General features: G+C 39.1%; 1 protein-coding gene and 1 long non-coding RNA gene across 2 annotated transcripts in view; one reads left to right on the forward strand and one right to left on the reverse strand.

Moving 5' to 3' along the window:
• The first annotated feature begins 606 nt into the window (after window positions 1-606).
• Window positions 607-17,290, forward strand: ZBTB20 (zinc finger and BTB domain containing 20). The gene is made up of 3 exons (XM_033146541.1): window positions 607-823; window positions 12,212-13,804; window positions 15,636-17,290. Exons 2-3 carry the CDS (start codon window positions 12,232-12,234, stop codon window positions 16,052-16,054), a joined length of 1,992 nt encoding a protein of 663 aa, XP_033002432.1. The 5' UTR covers window positions 607-823; window positions 12,212-12,231; the 3' UTR covers window positions 16,055-17,290.
• Window positions 3,045-17,978, reverse strand: part of LOC117045469 — a 49,465-nt gene continuing 34,531 nt past the window's right edge. The window contains exons 2-3 of the long non-coding RNA XR_004426433.1: window positions 14,538-14,620; window positions 3,045-3,124 (exon numbers count right to left, since the gene is read on the reverse strand). This is a non-coding gene — a long non-coding RNA (uncharacterized LOC117045469). The remainder of the gene's footprint in view (window positions 3,125-14,537; window positions 14,621-17,978) is intronic.

The following is a 17,978-nucleotide window of genomic DNA, read 5'->3' on the forward strand; positions in this document are numbered from 1 at the left end:
TCCCAATGTTATTTGACTCCAACTCTCTTCACCCCCAGGGCCATATGTTCCCCAACACTGCTCTGCGCTAGTAAAAATAACTAAACTACATGTTTGTTGCCTATATTGCAACATGTGGCTTTTGCTCCCATACATCTTCATCTAGGTATGATCAGTTTAATGAAGATTTATGGGGTACATAAAATCATGCTATTTTGATACATTTTGGTTGGTAATAATAACTATGGCTATTGCCATGCTGTGATTTAAAATAATGATGATGATGATGATGATGATGATAATAATAATAATAATAATAATAATAATAATAATAATAATAATAATAATGGGATTTAAAAAAATTTAGGCCACTGACTTTCAGTAGTATCTGAATAACCTAAACCAGTGGAGCAGGTTTGTCCTTCTTTGAACTCAAAAATACTATTGCATGTTTTTGAATGGCATGTTTTTAATATGGTACATTGATCATTGTGTCTGAGTAAATACGAGAACTGGCACCTTTCCAAATAAGAAGTATTCAGAAGAGGATTCCTCGCTTTAAGTTAGCCACAAAAAAAGAGTTTTCTTTTAACAATTCTAAAAATGCTGTTTCCTGCATATGCAACAAGTTCCTTCAAAGGTCTCTTTGTTTTCAGGAAGAAACCCAAGACAGCTGAAAAACAGAAAGAGCCTGAGGAGAATGAGATTACGCAGACGGGTGCATACAGCGCCAAGTCAGGCCTTCCCTGCCTGAACTTTGAAACTGTCCCATCTTTGAGCCCAGCTCTCATCCATTCATCACATTCAGCAAGAAACCTGCACGCACACACAGGGTCACCTGATTGTGAGTACAATACTGCAGTTGTGGGGTATCGGTATATATACTGAAACATGTTCGCCCGAGTTTCCTAGCATCAACCCATACTGTCAAAACAAAGACCTCTTCACTCAGATTATTGGATTTTTTTCAGGACATATTAATTATTCATACAGACAGACTCTTATTTGTAGGAAGTAACTTTTAATGAATTCATTTTCATTCATATCCAGACCATATTATTCATTTGTTTAGCTATATGGAAGACTCAGGAGCAAGTGCTGAATATTATTGTTATTATTACACTTAATTTATTAATTGCCTTCTAAACCACTGTCTCTAAGGCGATTTACACATAAAATAATAAAAAAAACATCTAAAAACACCAGTGCAACAAATACATCTGCAGGACACCACTCTGGCTCCCCCTTCTCTAAGGATTCCAGTCAAAAGCATCTCTGGCTGGTTATCACTGCTATGATGTGCAAATGAAATGCTCAAGGAACTTTGTGGCGAGGTGCAGGATTCTGCATCAGATACAGTTCTAAAACATATTCAAGGACATTCCACCACAGCTTCTCAGACAAGCTGCAACTTCTGCACTGCTAGATAATGCAGTTGTATAGTGCACACATCATTGACATGGATTGAACCTACATAAAGGAAAAAATAAAACAACTGCAATTTCAGTGGCATTCTTAAGTTAAAAAATAGTGTCACTGGATTTTTCAAAACTGATGGTGCCCACCTGAAACTGCACTGTGACAGAATGATTATTTTGCCGTTGAAGTTATCTTAGATTTGAACTAAACAGAATATCGTTCAGCATTCCCCAAATTAAATATGATGGACCTGTTGCAAGTCTTTAGGTCTGTTGTATGTTTAATTCAAAGACGTCAACACAAGCTCTTTACTTTTATTTAATTATTCTCTTTCTGTTTTATATTGAATTTGAAATTACCATGTAGCTGAAACCAGTTGCAAAAAGTCTGACATTTCTGGTCAGCTGTTTAATATACTGAAGCTTTATAAGAATTCCAGCAAAAAAGCCCTTTAGATGAATTGGGCATATGTAAAATCTCAGTTTCACTAATGATTTGGGGATGTCATAGTTTCCTTCTTCTGATGTGGTTTTAAAATGAAAATTTACAAGTGGGGGGAAAGGAAGAAGCCAGCTTCCAAAGCTTCCAAAGCCAACCAGACTTTGTGGAGGCCAATAAAAAAAAAATCAGGTCATTGCAATAAAAGTAAGGTTATCCATTTCTTCTTTTAGTTAAAAAAAAAACAACCTGTCTAAGCACAAAGGTTGGAAGTTAGCCATGTTATTGGTATTATTGTTAACTGAAATCACTTTAGCTACCATTTACCCTTTCTTCTTTCATACATTCTAACATTTTTAGGAAGCAGTGCCCACACACAAATCTGTTCACATTTTATGACCAATGCAAAATTGGCTTAAAGTCGTTTCTAAGAGGAAAAATAAAAAATGAGCAAGTGTGGAATTAAGGCACGCTATATGTTTTATTTTCCAGCAAACAATCTGTTTAACCTTTTCACAGAAATGAGAAAGTTAATTAGTTAGTGAGACTTGAGGTATCATCCCAATATTTGTTTACAAAACAAGTGAGGAAGCATGAAAGTGGCTTGGCATAAAGTCTGGGGATGGAATGAGCCATAGCAGTGTGATTTTTTTTATTGCCTCACATCAGATGGCCACAGTTCTTTATGAGGCACAATAGTGTTTGAGTCCAGTGTGCGTTGCTGCTTTTGCTGCTCTAAATTCTACGAACCAACTGCAAATTCAATCTTTATTTGCTTTAACAACTTATAGGCTGCCTTTCAACATAAAAGCTTTCCCAAGGTGACTTACGATCAGTATATTTAGCAGTGTTTCTTAAACCAAAATCCAAACATTTTAGACTAAAAGAGCAACACAGAACCATTTTTAAACCAGAATATTTTTTTAACTATTCAAAACAGGGAGCTGTGATGTTTTTTTCTTGGAAGCAAGAATTCAATCCTTTTGGACCTCGGGCTGATGGCACAGACCAGAGTGTACATTCCTTTGAAGAAAGGATATGAACTTGTATGTCCCTTTATATATCAGCTGCCGTGAGACAAACCACCTACTATAGACCAACCCTCAGTTAATCATAGAATTTGCTTTGGAAGTGGAAATGGGTTCTCATTCTTCCACATGCTCCAGGTGTTAATGTGGTCAAGTCTTGTGGAACTATAGGCACACAGAGATTCTTAGCTACTTCTCAAATATCATCTGAGCCACAAACTCTTTAGGCAAGGTGTTGTCCATTAGTCTTAGCCTCCCATCTGTAATAATAATCCAAAATAATTATGTACATGGTTCCCCAACAGATACAGCTTGTTTCATCCAAGTGCCTTATTATGTAATGCTGAACCCTGGAAAAGGTTTTTACTGGGCTCTCACCCCATAAATGCCCCCCAGCAACTGCTCATAAGACTGACAGTTTTGGAAATGACACAACTTTTATAAAATGCCTAGCCAGCCAAACTTATAATGTGCCCTTTTTATAACAGGCTCTTGGACTGTAAGGGGCTAATAATACTGCCATATCATACAGGGATATTGTAAGGATTTTAAAAAATTATGCAGTTGAAGTTCTTTCACATATTAAGGCACCACGTGATTGAAAGCCTCACCTGCATATTTCTTTTGATGAACGGTATATCAACAATACCTTTCTTTGAAACCAATAATGCACCTATTCTTGTAAATTTTCAGGAACTCACCAAAGATAAAGTATTTAGTTTGGCACAATTTTTATTATGGATTTCAAGATTCATGTGATTTTCAGTAGTGGCATGAAGAATTCATATCGGCTTGCTACTTTTATCCAAGAGCGCTGTATTTTTACAGTGCATTTTATGAAACCTAGAATACAATTATCTTTTAGTTCTGGGATTCTGTATATAGTCTCCAGCAGGGACCTAATTATTGTTGCTGATTGAGATATGTTTTCAGTAGATGTCGTACTTCTTTTAAGGAGTCACTTATAAAGGCAAAAACAAGAAGTCTAGGCTCAATATTCGTGTTTTGAATTATCTACAGTAGACCAGGTGGGAATATGCAGTATACTTTGCACCCGTTTACAGTATATAGTGCAATGTTTCTACTTCATAGCCCACAAGAGGATTGTAATATAAATTTAAAAGTACTTTCTTAGTGGATATTTTGACATTTTTAAGCACTGAAAATATGACTGGAACAGTGTGGTGTTAACATTTTGGAAAGCCTTTTTATAATAGAAATGCTAATATGTGCATAAAAGTGGAAACCCACAACCAAATATTTTGCTGTATTCTTGGGCCCTAATATCTATTTACAGTTCCAGATAGTCTGCAGCATCAACATTAGTTGAGACTCAGAAGCGTCGGGGAGGCGACATTTTCCTCACCCTCCTAAAACCTTTCCCCTTTGTGTTATATAGCACTGAAGGATTCATGTTTGGAGTAGCTGCCAGCTCTGAACCTGAGCCCTGTCCAGCACTAGATAAAAGTTTTGTGAAAATGATAAATTACCAAGGTGTCCCCCTCCTGTAACATCTCTCTGTAGCACAGAAAGGAGAAGTGTTTATTTTGTTTTTAACTTCATGGCTCCAAAACTGCTCCAGAACATTGTCAATGCCAGGGGCTTGGGTAGACCTAGTCCCTCCTTCCTTTTTGTTCCAAACTGACACTAAACTACCATCGAAATTCCATAGCAGCCAGTTTCCTCTTCTTCTTCTTCTTCAACTGGCACCTCAACATCATGCAGCTGCTGAAAACCAATGAACACATTAATCCCTGTTTGTGCACCTTGGCCTTTTTCAGATGTGTTACTTTGGATAAGGATCTCTGGCCAAATAACAAACAACTGTACAGCAACATATGAATCCCCTCCCTTTGCATCTATTGCTGAATAATTTTTGTTGTTAGATTACAAGGGAAATGATACATTAGATTCAACAGCCATTTAATGACATCACTCTGATAGTGTTACCAGTTTTAGCTCATTACATTTCAAGTCATCATTATAGAAACTCCTTTCCTGTCACAACTAAATTGTTATTTTTATCTATACCACCTTCCACTGAAAGTCTTGAGGTGGTTTACAACAGTTTTAAGATTGGTTATGGGCTGAGCTACAAAAACTAGCAACATACTCCCATGCAAGTGCTTCAGCACATTGGACAACCACTGTGTTTGGGGCTGGTACATTCATGACAAGTTACAGTTTAAAGACTTTTTCCCCATAAATTAGTTTTGTGCTGTCTGAAGTATTTCCTTTTGTCCTGAATCTCCTACCAATCAGTTTCATTGGGGGACCTGTTTCCTGTATTATGTCATACAGTTTGGTCATGGCCACCAGCTTTGAAAAATGGTTAAACAAATTAATGGAGGAAAAGAAAGAGAATTGTCTATCCACTTTCTCTACACCATGCATAATTTTAGAAATCTTGTTCATGTTTCCCTTAAGTTGTCCTTTTTCCCAAAATGAAAAAGCCCCAAGCATTCTAACTTTTCTTTATAGAAGGGTTGTTCCAGTACTCTTGAATTTTTACTACTCTGGATAATTTAGTATCATCTGAAAATTTGGCCACCTCAGTGCTCACCCTAACTTCAGATCATTTGTGTAGAACTTAAAAACAACAACAACAACAATAGTCCCAATACAAATCCTTGGGGGATTTTACTTTTTACTTTCTTCCATTGTGAAAACTACCCTTTTATTCCTACTCTCTGCTTATTGTTCTTTCACTTTAATGACAATATATATTCTGATTCCATGTCTGTTAAGTTTACTCCAGAGTCTGTGATGAATGACTTAGTGAAAAGCTTTTTGAAAGTTTAAGTAAGCGGTGTGTACCAGATCACTCTATGAGCATGCTCAAAAAACTTTTTAACATTTGTGAACCTACCATTGCAGAACACATGCTGGCTCTTATTTAGCACCATTTTTTCTTTAATAATGCTTTTAACCGCTTTGCCTACCTGCTATTTGTATGAGCAAGTTGCTCCACATAGGATTCATCATGGTACGGTCAGCAGTATAGTATCTGCTTGGCATGCAGAAGGCCACAAACTCAATTCCCATTATCTCTACACAGGGATGGGAATGGTTAACCCCAAAGAGCTGCTGTCAGTAAGTGTACACATTACTGTTACACGTCACCCCAGTCTCTGAGAAGTGAGAGAATCCAGGGTTTCCAGGCACTTATCCATGTTCAGTTACCTTGGAACAGGGGCGGAGAAAGGGGTGCGGTAGGTGTGGTCTGCCCCGGGTGTCACCATTGATGAGGGGTGACAAAGTGCTGGGCGTCACTCACTGCGGGGCCTGCAGCTCGTCCAAGCCACACATCTCTCCCAGGAGAGACGTGGTGGCTTGGATGCACACAGGCTCCATGCTGCCCAAATGGTTGACCTGCTGCCTCTCCCCCAGCTGTAGGGCAGCTGAGTGGGAGGAAACAGGACATTATCTAGACTGACCACTACCAAACCTACAACATTACTGGCTAAGATGAACCAATGATTTTACTTGGTATAACCAATCATGCACAGTCATGGTGACACTTTATCAAGCAGCAATAATTTCTTCTTCTTCTTTGGTGATCACTTGTAGCTGAGTAAGATTGTCTTCCATGAATGTGGTCTTAACAATGTGTCCATAAGTGACTATGGAGGCCAATTCTGGATTCACACATCTTTCCACAGTGGGGACATAGGTTTCCAGGTGGGAGTTGATCATGGTGAGGACTTGCCAAACGTGCCTTTCTCTTGTCTTGTTTCTCCCTTTTGTCCTGAGTTTGTGCTTCTTCAAAGTCCACGATGCCTTTGGTCAAGGCTGTTCTCTAATTGGAGCACTTGCAGGCCAGTGTTTCCCAGTTATCGGTGTTTATACTACATTATTTTATATTTGCTTTGAGAGCGTCTTTAAACCTCTTTTGTTGTCCACCGCTTTCCATTCTTAAATTGGGAATAGAGTAGTTGCTTTGGAAGATGATAATCAGGCATGACCATTCCATTGAAGTTGATGTTGAATTACATAATCTCGGTGACTGCATGTTTATGGCTAGATCATATGAATAGTGCCTCTGCCTCTGCAAGAGCACCTAAATGGCTGCATTATTTTCTGATGTTTTTCTTGCCATGAGCCAATTTTCCCCATGTTACAGAGGCCCAACTGGCCTCTATTGGAAGTTGGACATTTAGTGTCACTGATCCCATGCTGTGGAACACTCTTCCAGCAGACATTTGGCAAACATCCTAGCTTTTGACTTTCAGGCTGACAGACTTATGCAGTTGCTTAAAATGTTATTGATTAGTCTGTCATTTTAAATGTTGTTCTGTACTGTTTTAAATAGTGTTTTGCATTTTATTGGCTACATATTGTGTACTGTCCCAATATTTTATGAGATGGTAGGATCTAAATACTTTTATTAATGAATGAATGAATGAATACATAATAGAATCATTGAGTGGAAAACTGGGGTAAAAATGGAATAAGTAAGAAATAAATTTAGGTAAACTACACCACTGACAAGCTCAGTAGTAGCTCTGCACGCTTCTGAGGTGCTTGTGTGGGGACTTATAACCTGTGTGTGTGTGTTGTCATGCTTTTAGAAAATTCTCTCTCATCCCTTCTGACTCAGACTCTGTGTGTTGCTTATAAAAGGACAGGAATAAATAAATAGAGATCATATCAACCTTTTAGCCTGGGTAGTTTTCAGCTACTAGCAAGTGCCTATTTAATGCAGTCAGGAGAGGACAATAGACAATATATAAAGCAATGTTATACATTGGATTGAAGTTTGGAATTGAAGACAAAAATAAATATCTGTTCAATTTTTAGATTGTTTCCTGAATCGATTTAAGAACATGAAAGGGGAAATGTAACATGGTCAATTGCACGTAAACAGAGATATTCTTATTCCTGCTAAATGCAGATAGTGGAAATAGGGCTTTCTATGCATGCATATTGGTACACGTTAAACTTGCATGCAGTTGGGAACCCTGCACAATGGGATTAAATATGAAGAATCTGTGCACTTTCCACTGTACACACATACAAATGCAGTTCTTGCTTTAATACAGAGGCAGCTAGCCTGATCCTATGCATGTGTTTTGTATAGCTGTGAAGCCAAGCATATCAAGGGGCTATAGTGTTGGGTTTTTTGTTTGTTTGTTTGTTTACTGCAATGGATATTCCTTTAATTAATACAGAATTGGACAGAAATTCAGCAAAAATAGATTTCTACTTGTATGAAGTTCTGACTGCTGAATCTTTGCCTGTTGGCTGGTTGTTAAAAGTAGTCAGAAAACAGTTACAGTCCTACATTTGCACCTTCTTCCCAGATCGAACTGTTCAGAGCTCAAACTAGATAGTAACATTCATCAGCTTTCTTTTCTTGAGAAATGATGCCATCATGTGGCCATTTTTATGTACACATTAAAAAAAACAGGTGTTTTGAATTTTCCTTTAGCTAACTTTATTGCTTATTATCCATCAACAGATTAACTACCACGTAAAATAAACAGTATCTTAATTCATTGAATGTGTTACTTGAAAGAATATTAGATTAAGGAATTGATTTTAACACAGATAAATAATCTCTTTGGAATTGTTAATGGCTTATTGACAATAGTGCAATAAGATCTGAAATCATTTTACAAAGAAGAGTTCTGATTAAGTTTCTTTTCAAAACTGACACTGTTAATCTTCTAACTGAGCTCTAGCATTTTTTAATAATCAGATTTTACTTTTCCTGCATATTTTAAAGCTACCTAACAGTATTTTGGCATATGAAAATTTCTGAATTCTCTTTGGTTATTGGGGTTTAGTCTAAGAATTAGTCAGAATTTTACTAGAATTATACTACTTATTTTGCAACTGTATGCATGCTTTAAATATAAGCATAGCCCATTATGGAAATAAGTTAAGTTTAAGTCAGGAACTCAAATCCAATTAACTGAAATCTAGTATTCCATCTGAATCTACAGCCTTAGTCACCCTTGTAAATCATAATTACTAGGCTCTGTGCAGCTCCAAGTAACATTTCATGCACACTCAAACACTACAATTAACTGTTCCACCATTCAGAATTCAGTACCTTCCTCTTCTTTTAATGTGGTTTTGTTAGCATAAAGGATCTGACATAATCTGATGTTTCATTCCAAACAGAATGGTACATGCATATTCCTGACTATTAGTAAGTTTTAAAGGAATAACAAAAACATTTTCCAGACCCTTGCCTACAGAATAAAATCCCCTTGTCAACCCCTGTCAGCATTCTGAAAGTATGACACATGTGCACAATCTGTGTTATATCACCCCTCCCTCCAGGCTATATGACCATTCATTGCTTGCTCGGGTAAGAATAGCCTTTGCATTTTCACACCCTTTCATTTGTGTGCCACTTCTGAATCAACCTGCTTTCACAAAAAGGAACAAACTCTTATACAGTAGTTTCTCAAGCAGAGTCCATTGGGATTTCTATGTTGATATTCACTGGGCAAAAGAGGGTCAGTTAACAAAGGCTGCTTCAATTCACAGAAACATTTCCCACTGTATTAACTTTAAAGAAAGTGGCAGGTCTGGGAACAGAATGAGACAGGAGTCCTTTCTTCTTCTTTGTTCTTAATATTCTATGCAGTGATAATTAGGTGAGTAAGTGAATTGATTTGTATATTTATCAGTTAAAGAATATTTCAGATGTATGGATTATTTATTTGGATGCCATTTTTAAATGTTCGTTCTTAGTAGCCTGCGAGGCACTTCTTTACCTTTGTTTTGTAAAAGTGTATTTTCATTCCACCCACTTCCTGATACTGAAATTGGTGAATAATGAAGTATTTGATTTAGTACATGTCAAAAGTAAGGCCACTCTGAGATAGGTTTAAGCCCAAATGGCTTGAAGGCCCCTGCTTATCATTGAACTGGGCTATTTAAGCCTATTTTTCAGACTTGTTTTTGACAAGATGGCTTTTACCAGTCATTTTCAGATGGCAATCCTTTCTTCTGAATCTACCACACCTGGTGAGACATTAGATTCATGTCATCATGTATATTTCTCATGTACTGGAGAATGATTTCTTAAACAATTCTCTATGACATGGTAGATTTCAGCTGATGATGGTACAGTTGGAAGCAATTGCCACTATGCAACAGTAATGAATGGAAGCCAGCTGTTTTGCTATACCAAAAGTGGTTGCAAAATCTTGTCTTCCTTTAGGAACCTCTTTTCTTCAGGGGGTGAGTTTCTTAGGCTTATTTTTTCTCTCCATCAGTCTTGCTTTTCTTTACTATTTACAAATTAATCCATTTTCCTCCTCTTTTTCCTCTTTTGAGAGGGCAATTGGGGTGGAGACATGGTATTAACCCCTGTCCTTTGCAAACATGGATTCAAACCCTCACTGCTGGAAGCAAAGTTGCTTAGGGTAGCAGCTTGAAATGGGCAAGGAAGAGTTTAAATATCCTCTCCCTTCTCCGCTCTGCCCCTCTGAAGTGGATTTTATTCTTTGAAGGAAATAATGTTGAGGGTTTAATGGGCATATTTGAGTTTCGGATGTAGTTAGCCCACAAAACCCTATATTTCAGAAGTTGTGAGTTGCATACATACTATCGTCTGCTTCTGGTTATGAATATATTGAACATATCTAGGGACTTGGGAGAAGGTGTTTGCTTTACACATAGAAAATTTGCTTATGAAACAAAAGTGGGTGGGGTTTTAAATTCTCTAGACCTCTTATTCCAGAACAATTTTGCCTTTCACACTTAACGTTTTAATTGCAGGTTCTGAATAAAGGTGCATTCAGAAAGGGCACAGTAATCAAATGCAACTGTAGTTCTTATCCCGGCAGGCAATGAATGGAAGTGGGTGGAAATTAGCATAGGTTATGTTGAAAACACTGGGGTAACACTGATGAACTAAAAACAATTGCTACATGAAGTGTGAAGTGGCTCCCAGACTTAAAGCAATTGTAACATTTCCAATGAGGTCCTGGTGGTTCTCGATAGTGTAGCCCACTTGGCGGCAGCAGCAGTGAGACACTGTGAGGATTCAGAGGTTTTCTGCAGAGCCGGTTCTACTGTTGCCCAACAGCCTCATGTGGCAGATGCTGGAGTGGGGGTGGGAGGAGAGAAAGTGTTTGAGAGCAGAGCTAGTCTGCTCCCCTTAGGGAGAGTGGAAGATGTTGTTGTTTTACCTGTGTGGAAATCAGATTCAGCTGCCATTCCAGCCAGTTTCTGTCCAAGTCATGGGAGGGCACCATCTTGTCCTAGGCTTTGGGGAAGCCCTCAGTTTTGGTCTCTTAATTTGAGGCTGGCCTGGCCAACAGCTGTGTCGTTAGATGCCCATCCCTTTCCCTGGCAGTTAAGTACATTTTTTCCCACCTCCTCACAGATGATAATGTGGGTGCCAGCTTAATCATAATGGGTTTCAGGCACAGCAGTTGCATACAGTAGCATTTGCCAACCAGGTGCCCTCCAGATGTTTCATCTGGACTACAGCTCCCATCAGTCCCAGCATCATATTTGACAGGCTCCATCAGGCCTCTTTGCTCACTCCATCAGCTCTGGTGTGAAGGCCATCAGACACCTCCTGTGCCTGAATTGTAACAGCTGGTCATTATAGGAGCAACTGTTTAAGAATTGGTGCCCAAGTTTTGGTTTTGATTTTCCTGCTCGCTCCCTGTCCCTTTTCCCTTGGATGCTGTGAGTTTGTTTATGGTAAGCCTGAAGGTAGGGGCTGCCTTGTTTGTTGCTTTGCCTGAAGAGTGAGATCCAAGTGTAGTAAAAAAAAATAAAAAAATAAACACAAACCTATAACCAATGTCTTAAACAATATTGCTAGATTTTCTCCCAGACATAGTGGAGCTGTAATTCCATTGGCATAAGGCCACCAGAAGCGTTCATTTATCAATAATTAAACTGCTATGTTTCTACTGTGAGAAAGTTAAACAAACCATTACTTAGGTTGGCATTAAAATTGGTTTCAGTACTGGTAGATAGTAAATATTTTGATCTGTACATCCACAACTAAATATAGTTAGGCAGACACTTCTTACTTCGTCTTCCATATGTGTTTAAAGGGGAATGTGTAGGAACATATATGTTCTCCTGTCTGTATTTCTGAAGGCACTTGGAAAGAACACTCTTCATTATTGGGAAGGCTAAATGGTTGGCATGATTTCTAATTAAGGAGGCTACGCACACCTCAAATCTTAGTGAACTTCTAATTTTGGCATAAGCTTCCTAATATTTTTTAAAGCTGAGCAAGAAAATTCTGAACTGAAGTTTTCCCAGACCAAAGAATTTCAACATTGCACAATGGGGGAGGTGGAACATGCCCGTATCAGCATCTCATCTGCCTTTCTATTGTGCCTTTTCCATTACTGCAGGTAACATTAGTTGCAAGGGGATGACAGAGCGCATTCATAGCATCAATCTCCACAACTTCAGCAATTCTGTGCTCGAGACCCTCAACGAGCAACGCAACCGTGGCCACTTCTGTGATGTGACGGTCCGCATCCACGGGAGCATGCTGCGCGCCCACCGTTGTGTGCTGGCGGCCGGCAGTCCCTTCTTCCAGGACAAGCTGCTACTGGGCTACAGCGACATTGAAATTCCTTCTGTGGTGTCAGTCCAGTCAGTACAAAAGCTCATTGACTTCATGTACAGCGGGGTGCTACGGGTCTCACAGTCAGAGGCCTTGCAGATCCTCACAGCAGCCAGCATCCTTCAGATCAAGACTGTGATTGACGAGTGCACCCGGATTGTGTCACAGAATGTGGGCGACATCTATCCAGTGATCCAGGATTCTGCCCAGGAGACACCGCGAGGAACTCCTGAGTCAGCCACTTCAGGACAGAGCAGTGATACAGAGTCCGGCTATCTGCAAAGTCACTCACAGCACAGTGTAGACAGGATCTATTCAGCATTGTATGCCTGTTCTATGCAGAATGGTAGCGGAGAGCGTTCATTCTACAGTGGAGCAGTGGTCAGCCACCATGAAACAGCGCTGGGACTTTCCAGAGACCATCGTATAGAAGACCCAAGCTGGATTACACGGATCCATGAACGCTCACAGCAGATGGAGCGGTATCTCTCCACTACTCCAGAAACTACACACTGCCGGAAGCAACCACGTCCAGTTCGGATCCAGACCCTCATGGGCAATATTCACATCAAGCAAGAGATGGAGGATGACTATGACTACTATGGACAGCAGAGGGTACAGATCCTAGAGCGAAATGAATCTGAAGAATGCACTGAGGATACTGATCAAGCAGAAGGCACTGAGAGCGAGCCCAAGGGGGAAAGCTTTGACTCAGGAGTCAGTTCCTCTATTGGCACTGAGCCTGATTCTGTTGAGCAGCAATTCATAACTGGTCTAAGCCGAGAAGGTCAGCAAGACCCTCCTCAAGCAGAACAAAATGATGCTTCTGCTGAAGGCATTCAGCAGCAGCACATAGATGCCAACTCTTCCTCACCGGAGAGAGGCAATGACATTGAAAGGGACAGCACACTGCTCACTGTAAGCAACAGTACTGAAAAGGGGACTTTGCAGCCTTCTATCACTACAACTGTTGCCCAAACATTGCCAAGCACCCAGCTCTACTTACGCCAGACAGAAACCCTCACCAGCAATCTGAGGATGCCGCTGACTCTGACCAGCAACACACAAGTCATTGGCACAGCTGGCAATACCTACCTGCCTGCACTGTTTACTACACAGTCTGCTGGCAGTGGTCCTAAGCCTTTCCTCTTCAGCCTGCCCCAACCCTTAGGCCAACAGACACAGTTTGTGACAGTCTCCCAGCCTGGTCTGTCAACTTTTACTGCTCAACTGCCAGCCCCACAGCCCCTGGCTCCTTCTGCAGGCCACAGCACAGCAGGTGGGCAGGGTGAAAAAAAGCCTTATGAGTGCACCCTCTGCAACAAGACTTTCACCGCCAAACAGAATTATGTCAAGCACATGTTTGTACATACAGGTAAGTGTGTGGCTCTTATTTGTGAGGCTGTAGGCTCAGTGAGGGAAAACATTTATAAATATGCCATCGGTTAGAAGATATATTTTTCTATTTAGCACCCTCATGTTGCATTTAAATAATAATAGGTCATATGATGCTGAAAGAATTCATAATTGTCTCTTTCAACATCTTATTCTCATATATTGTAAAAGCACACCAGTTTGTTCTCAGACAAGTGGAGAAAAAAAATTCTGATAAATCTTCTGAAACGATATAGAAAGAGAATGAAAGAACATTAAAAAGTCAGATAAAATAAGGAAATGAACAGGAAAGTAGGAAATCTAATGGGATGGAAGAATGGGGCAGCTTCAGAGCTGCAAAGCTGAAGACTGCTGGTTGCCCACCTATGCAATACAGCAGCACATCATCTTGAGAACAAATGAAAATTAAATGCTAGAACCAGTAAAGTTTTGTATCATAAGCAAGTTTTATGGCTGTAAATATCTTTGAGAATTATTCTAAAAACCCTAAATGTAGGATCTTTCATGCCAAAAACTGGTTTCATCATGAATCCTGGATAAAAAATAAATCCCAAAATATACATTTCCCAATCTTTGAGAAGTGGGCACTAACCTATGAAAAAGCAGGCCACCAAACATTGTTAGTTTTTAAGGTGATACGGGACTCCTGCTCCTTATACTTTCTTTATTTTGTAATTTAATTTCTTGGCCAGGAAATTAATATAGTCACTTACCTGGTAAAAGTTCATTGTTGAAAGCTACAAAGTGAAAAATGTAACTTCCAGTGTAAACACACTTTTAAAAGTGTCTCCTTAACCTGTAAAGAGATGCAAGATAGTCCATTTGGTTGGGAAGATAAATGATACCAAAGAGAGTTATAGCACGGTGCGGGGGGGCGGGCGGTATACTATATTAGGAAACTGTGCCACACCTCACCAACTGTCACTTCTAACATATATGTCTCATACTTCACTATGGGTGCAGCTACAGCAAAGGCATGATCCCCTAATTCCTTTTTTGATGTCTTGCTATAAAGTAGCTACCAGTTGCTGCTGTGTGCTACACAGAGTGGGTTGAACCTTTAGCCAGATGTTAACTTTGAAATGTATTAACCACTGCTTTTTCTGGGGGGGACGCAGGGGTACACATACCCCTAAGCATTTTGTGCATTTAAGTTTGGCCTCATTGAGGGGGCAGTATTTCAATATGAGTAGGAAAATGAGAGTACCCCCTAAACATTTTTTAAGAAAAAAAAAACACTGACATTAACAGAGAGGTTTTGTATGTTTTGAATAATATATTTCCCTTTATTGACATGATTTTAAAATGTTTTAACTGATATTCAAAATTGCTAGCTAGCTAAATACAGTAAACAGTAATCCAGTGAAGCAAAACTCCCTGGCCTGTATGTCCTATGTTGAAATATAGCGTGCTCTAAGAAGGTTATCTAACCCTGCTAAACATTAGTATCCATGGCATAACAAAACCAACAATTCTTGTAGACTGAAATAATGCTGACAAAAGAAAGCCAAGGAACCATCACTCTGTTCTTCATTTTGGCCAAGTTACTTTATATTTGTGATCATTTTCTGTTGTTTGAGAAAATGAGTTATCACCTTCAATTGAAGTATGAGAGAGAAAATATCACACACAATAAAAGTAGATACTGATTTCCAAGAAAGCTCTCCTCCCTAACCATTGTTCTATAATTATAACAAAAAGAATTACCAGTAGCTAATTCATTAGAGACCTTATTCAGTGTTAATTTTTTTTTCCTCCCCGGTTCTCTCTCTTTCTCCCCATTTTTTTCTCTCCCTTATGCCATTATGCAGGTGAGAAGCCACACCAATGCAGCATTTGTTGGCGATCCTTCTCCCTAAAGGATTACCTAATCAAACACATGGTGACTCACACCGGCGTCAGAGCCTACCAATGCAGCATCTGTAACAAGCGTTTTACCCAGAAGAGCTCCCTAAATGTGCACATGCGGCTCCACCGTGGGGAGAAATCCTATGAATGCTACATCTGCAAGAAAAAATTCTCACACAAGACCCTGCTCGAAAGACACGTGGCTCTGCATAGTGCCACAAATGGAACACCTAGCACAACGGGCACTGGTGCAAGGGCTCTTCCCACTGGAGTGATGGCCTGCGCAGAGGGAACCACATATGTCTGCTCCGTCTGTCCTGCTAAGTTTGACCAAATTGAGCATTTCAATGACCACATGAGGATGCATGTTTCAGATGGATAAGTAAAATCTATTCTGTTATGAACAACAACAAAGCCCAACCAGAGAAACAACAACAAAAAGCTATGGCACTAGAATTTAATAATTTTTTTTTTCATTTTTACTTTTTTGTTTGTTTATTTTCATTTCATTTTTGTACTACATGAAGAACTGTTTTTTGCCTGCTGGTACATTACATTTCTGGAAGCTGGGTGAATAGTAATTAGCTCAGCCTTCCTTTGATGGTGGCCTTAAGGCCAGATAGTGCTTCAAGAGATCTACTGGTTGGATCTCTAGCTACTGGCCTCTAAATACAACCCTTCTTTACTACAAAAAAAAACTTTTAAAAAAAAAATCTTTGTCACTTGTGAAGAGCACTACACACACACAAAAACCCAACAACTAGAGGAGAAATATGCTATGAAATCTACAAGGCCTACTGTCGTAAGTACACCGCTTACAGTGTTTCAATGGACAGATTCACAATTCTGACCGCTTTGGACTTCACAGTATCCAGTTAAAACTGTGGAATAGAACCATATGGTTGAGCAGCAACCACAGAAAATGGGCCCTATTGGATTCCACCATTAGTCTTGCTATCTTAAAAAAGGGCTGTGGAGAAGGGCAAGGGAGTTTGGGTTGGATGGTGTGGAGTCCCTGCAGGATGGGGAAGGAGAATAATAGGTTCCTCTTGTGGGTTCTGTTCCATTCCACACATTCTGATTCATGATTCCCAACTTCTTTCCTCCCCACTAACATCAACATCATATTTCATCAAAAGCTAGGAACAATGAAGTAAGAATTGAGGTGAGCAAAGCTGGCTTTTTATGTAATTTATTCAGTGTCTTTGCTGAGCCATGGGCCTCAGCACAATCAACGGGACTTTTGCAAATATCAAAGAGAAACAGCAAAAGGAAAAGATTTCAATATTTTTCCCCCACCTAGTGTTCTAGATACATGAAAAGGATTAGCTCCCACAATCTTTGGGGGTAGGTTTGTTTTTTTGTTTTTTTAAAGGCTGCATCAAGATTTATTCTTGTGGAAGAAAGTGACGTAGAAAGTGGGTGGGAAGTAACTAAAAAAAAGTTCTCAAGATTTTTTTTAATTCAAAATTTTATAGAGGGACAGATGTGGTGTTTACCAGATAGAGTGCTGATTTTTTAAAAAATATATTTACCACAGTATTTGTGTAAAAAAACAAAAAAAACAAAAGTGTAACCTTGTTAAAAGTAATTTTTGTTTTCTCTTTTGTTTTGCATACACTGCCACTAATATCTGCTCAGTTACATAACTGAATATATATATGTATGGTGCGCACATGTATGAATATTTCATATGTGCGCACACATATATATCTATATCTATATATATATATCATTGTAGATAAAGACTGTTCAGATTAGGAATCCTACTTCCAATTAGCAAGAGGGGAAAAGAGAACGAGGTGATCCTGATGTCTTGTTTCAACAAAAGATAACGTATCAACCTTTTTCTGTTATTTTTCTCTGTGCTTTTTAGTAGTTTGAAAATAGCAGTCTGGGAGTAAAGTGATATTATATGTGATTTTCCCCTCCCATCATATTCTGCCCACCTTGTAGTGTCACTTGAAAAGCTGTTCTGAATTTGAAGTTTTGGTTTTATTTGGCTTTTAATTGATTTTCATCTAAGGTTCTGATGAAAGGAAATTGGTTTTCAGAAGCAAGATTTTTACACTATTTATCCAGCCTTTGGAATGGGAGTATTTGTTTTGCTCATAAGTCCTGAAGTCCCTAGGTGGGCAAAGTATGAAGATTGTTCTAACACATCCTGTTATTCTGTCTTTAATCTTCCATAAATGAGAAATGGATCCAGTCTCTTTAGTTACTAAGATACCATGATTGTTCTTTTTCTTTACAAATACAGCTCATCTTCGTTATTTTTCATCTGCAAAGATATTATAGCTTAGAGC

The sequence above is a fragment of the Lacerta agilis genome, chromosome 4 (genome assembly GCF_009819535.1).
Source record: "Lacerta agilis isolate rLacAgi1 chromosome 4, rLacAgi1.pri, whole genome shotgun sequence".
In the NCBI taxonomy this organism is placed as follows: Eukaryota; Metazoa; Chordata; class Lepidosauria; order Squamata; family Lacertidae; genus Lacerta; species Lacerta agilis.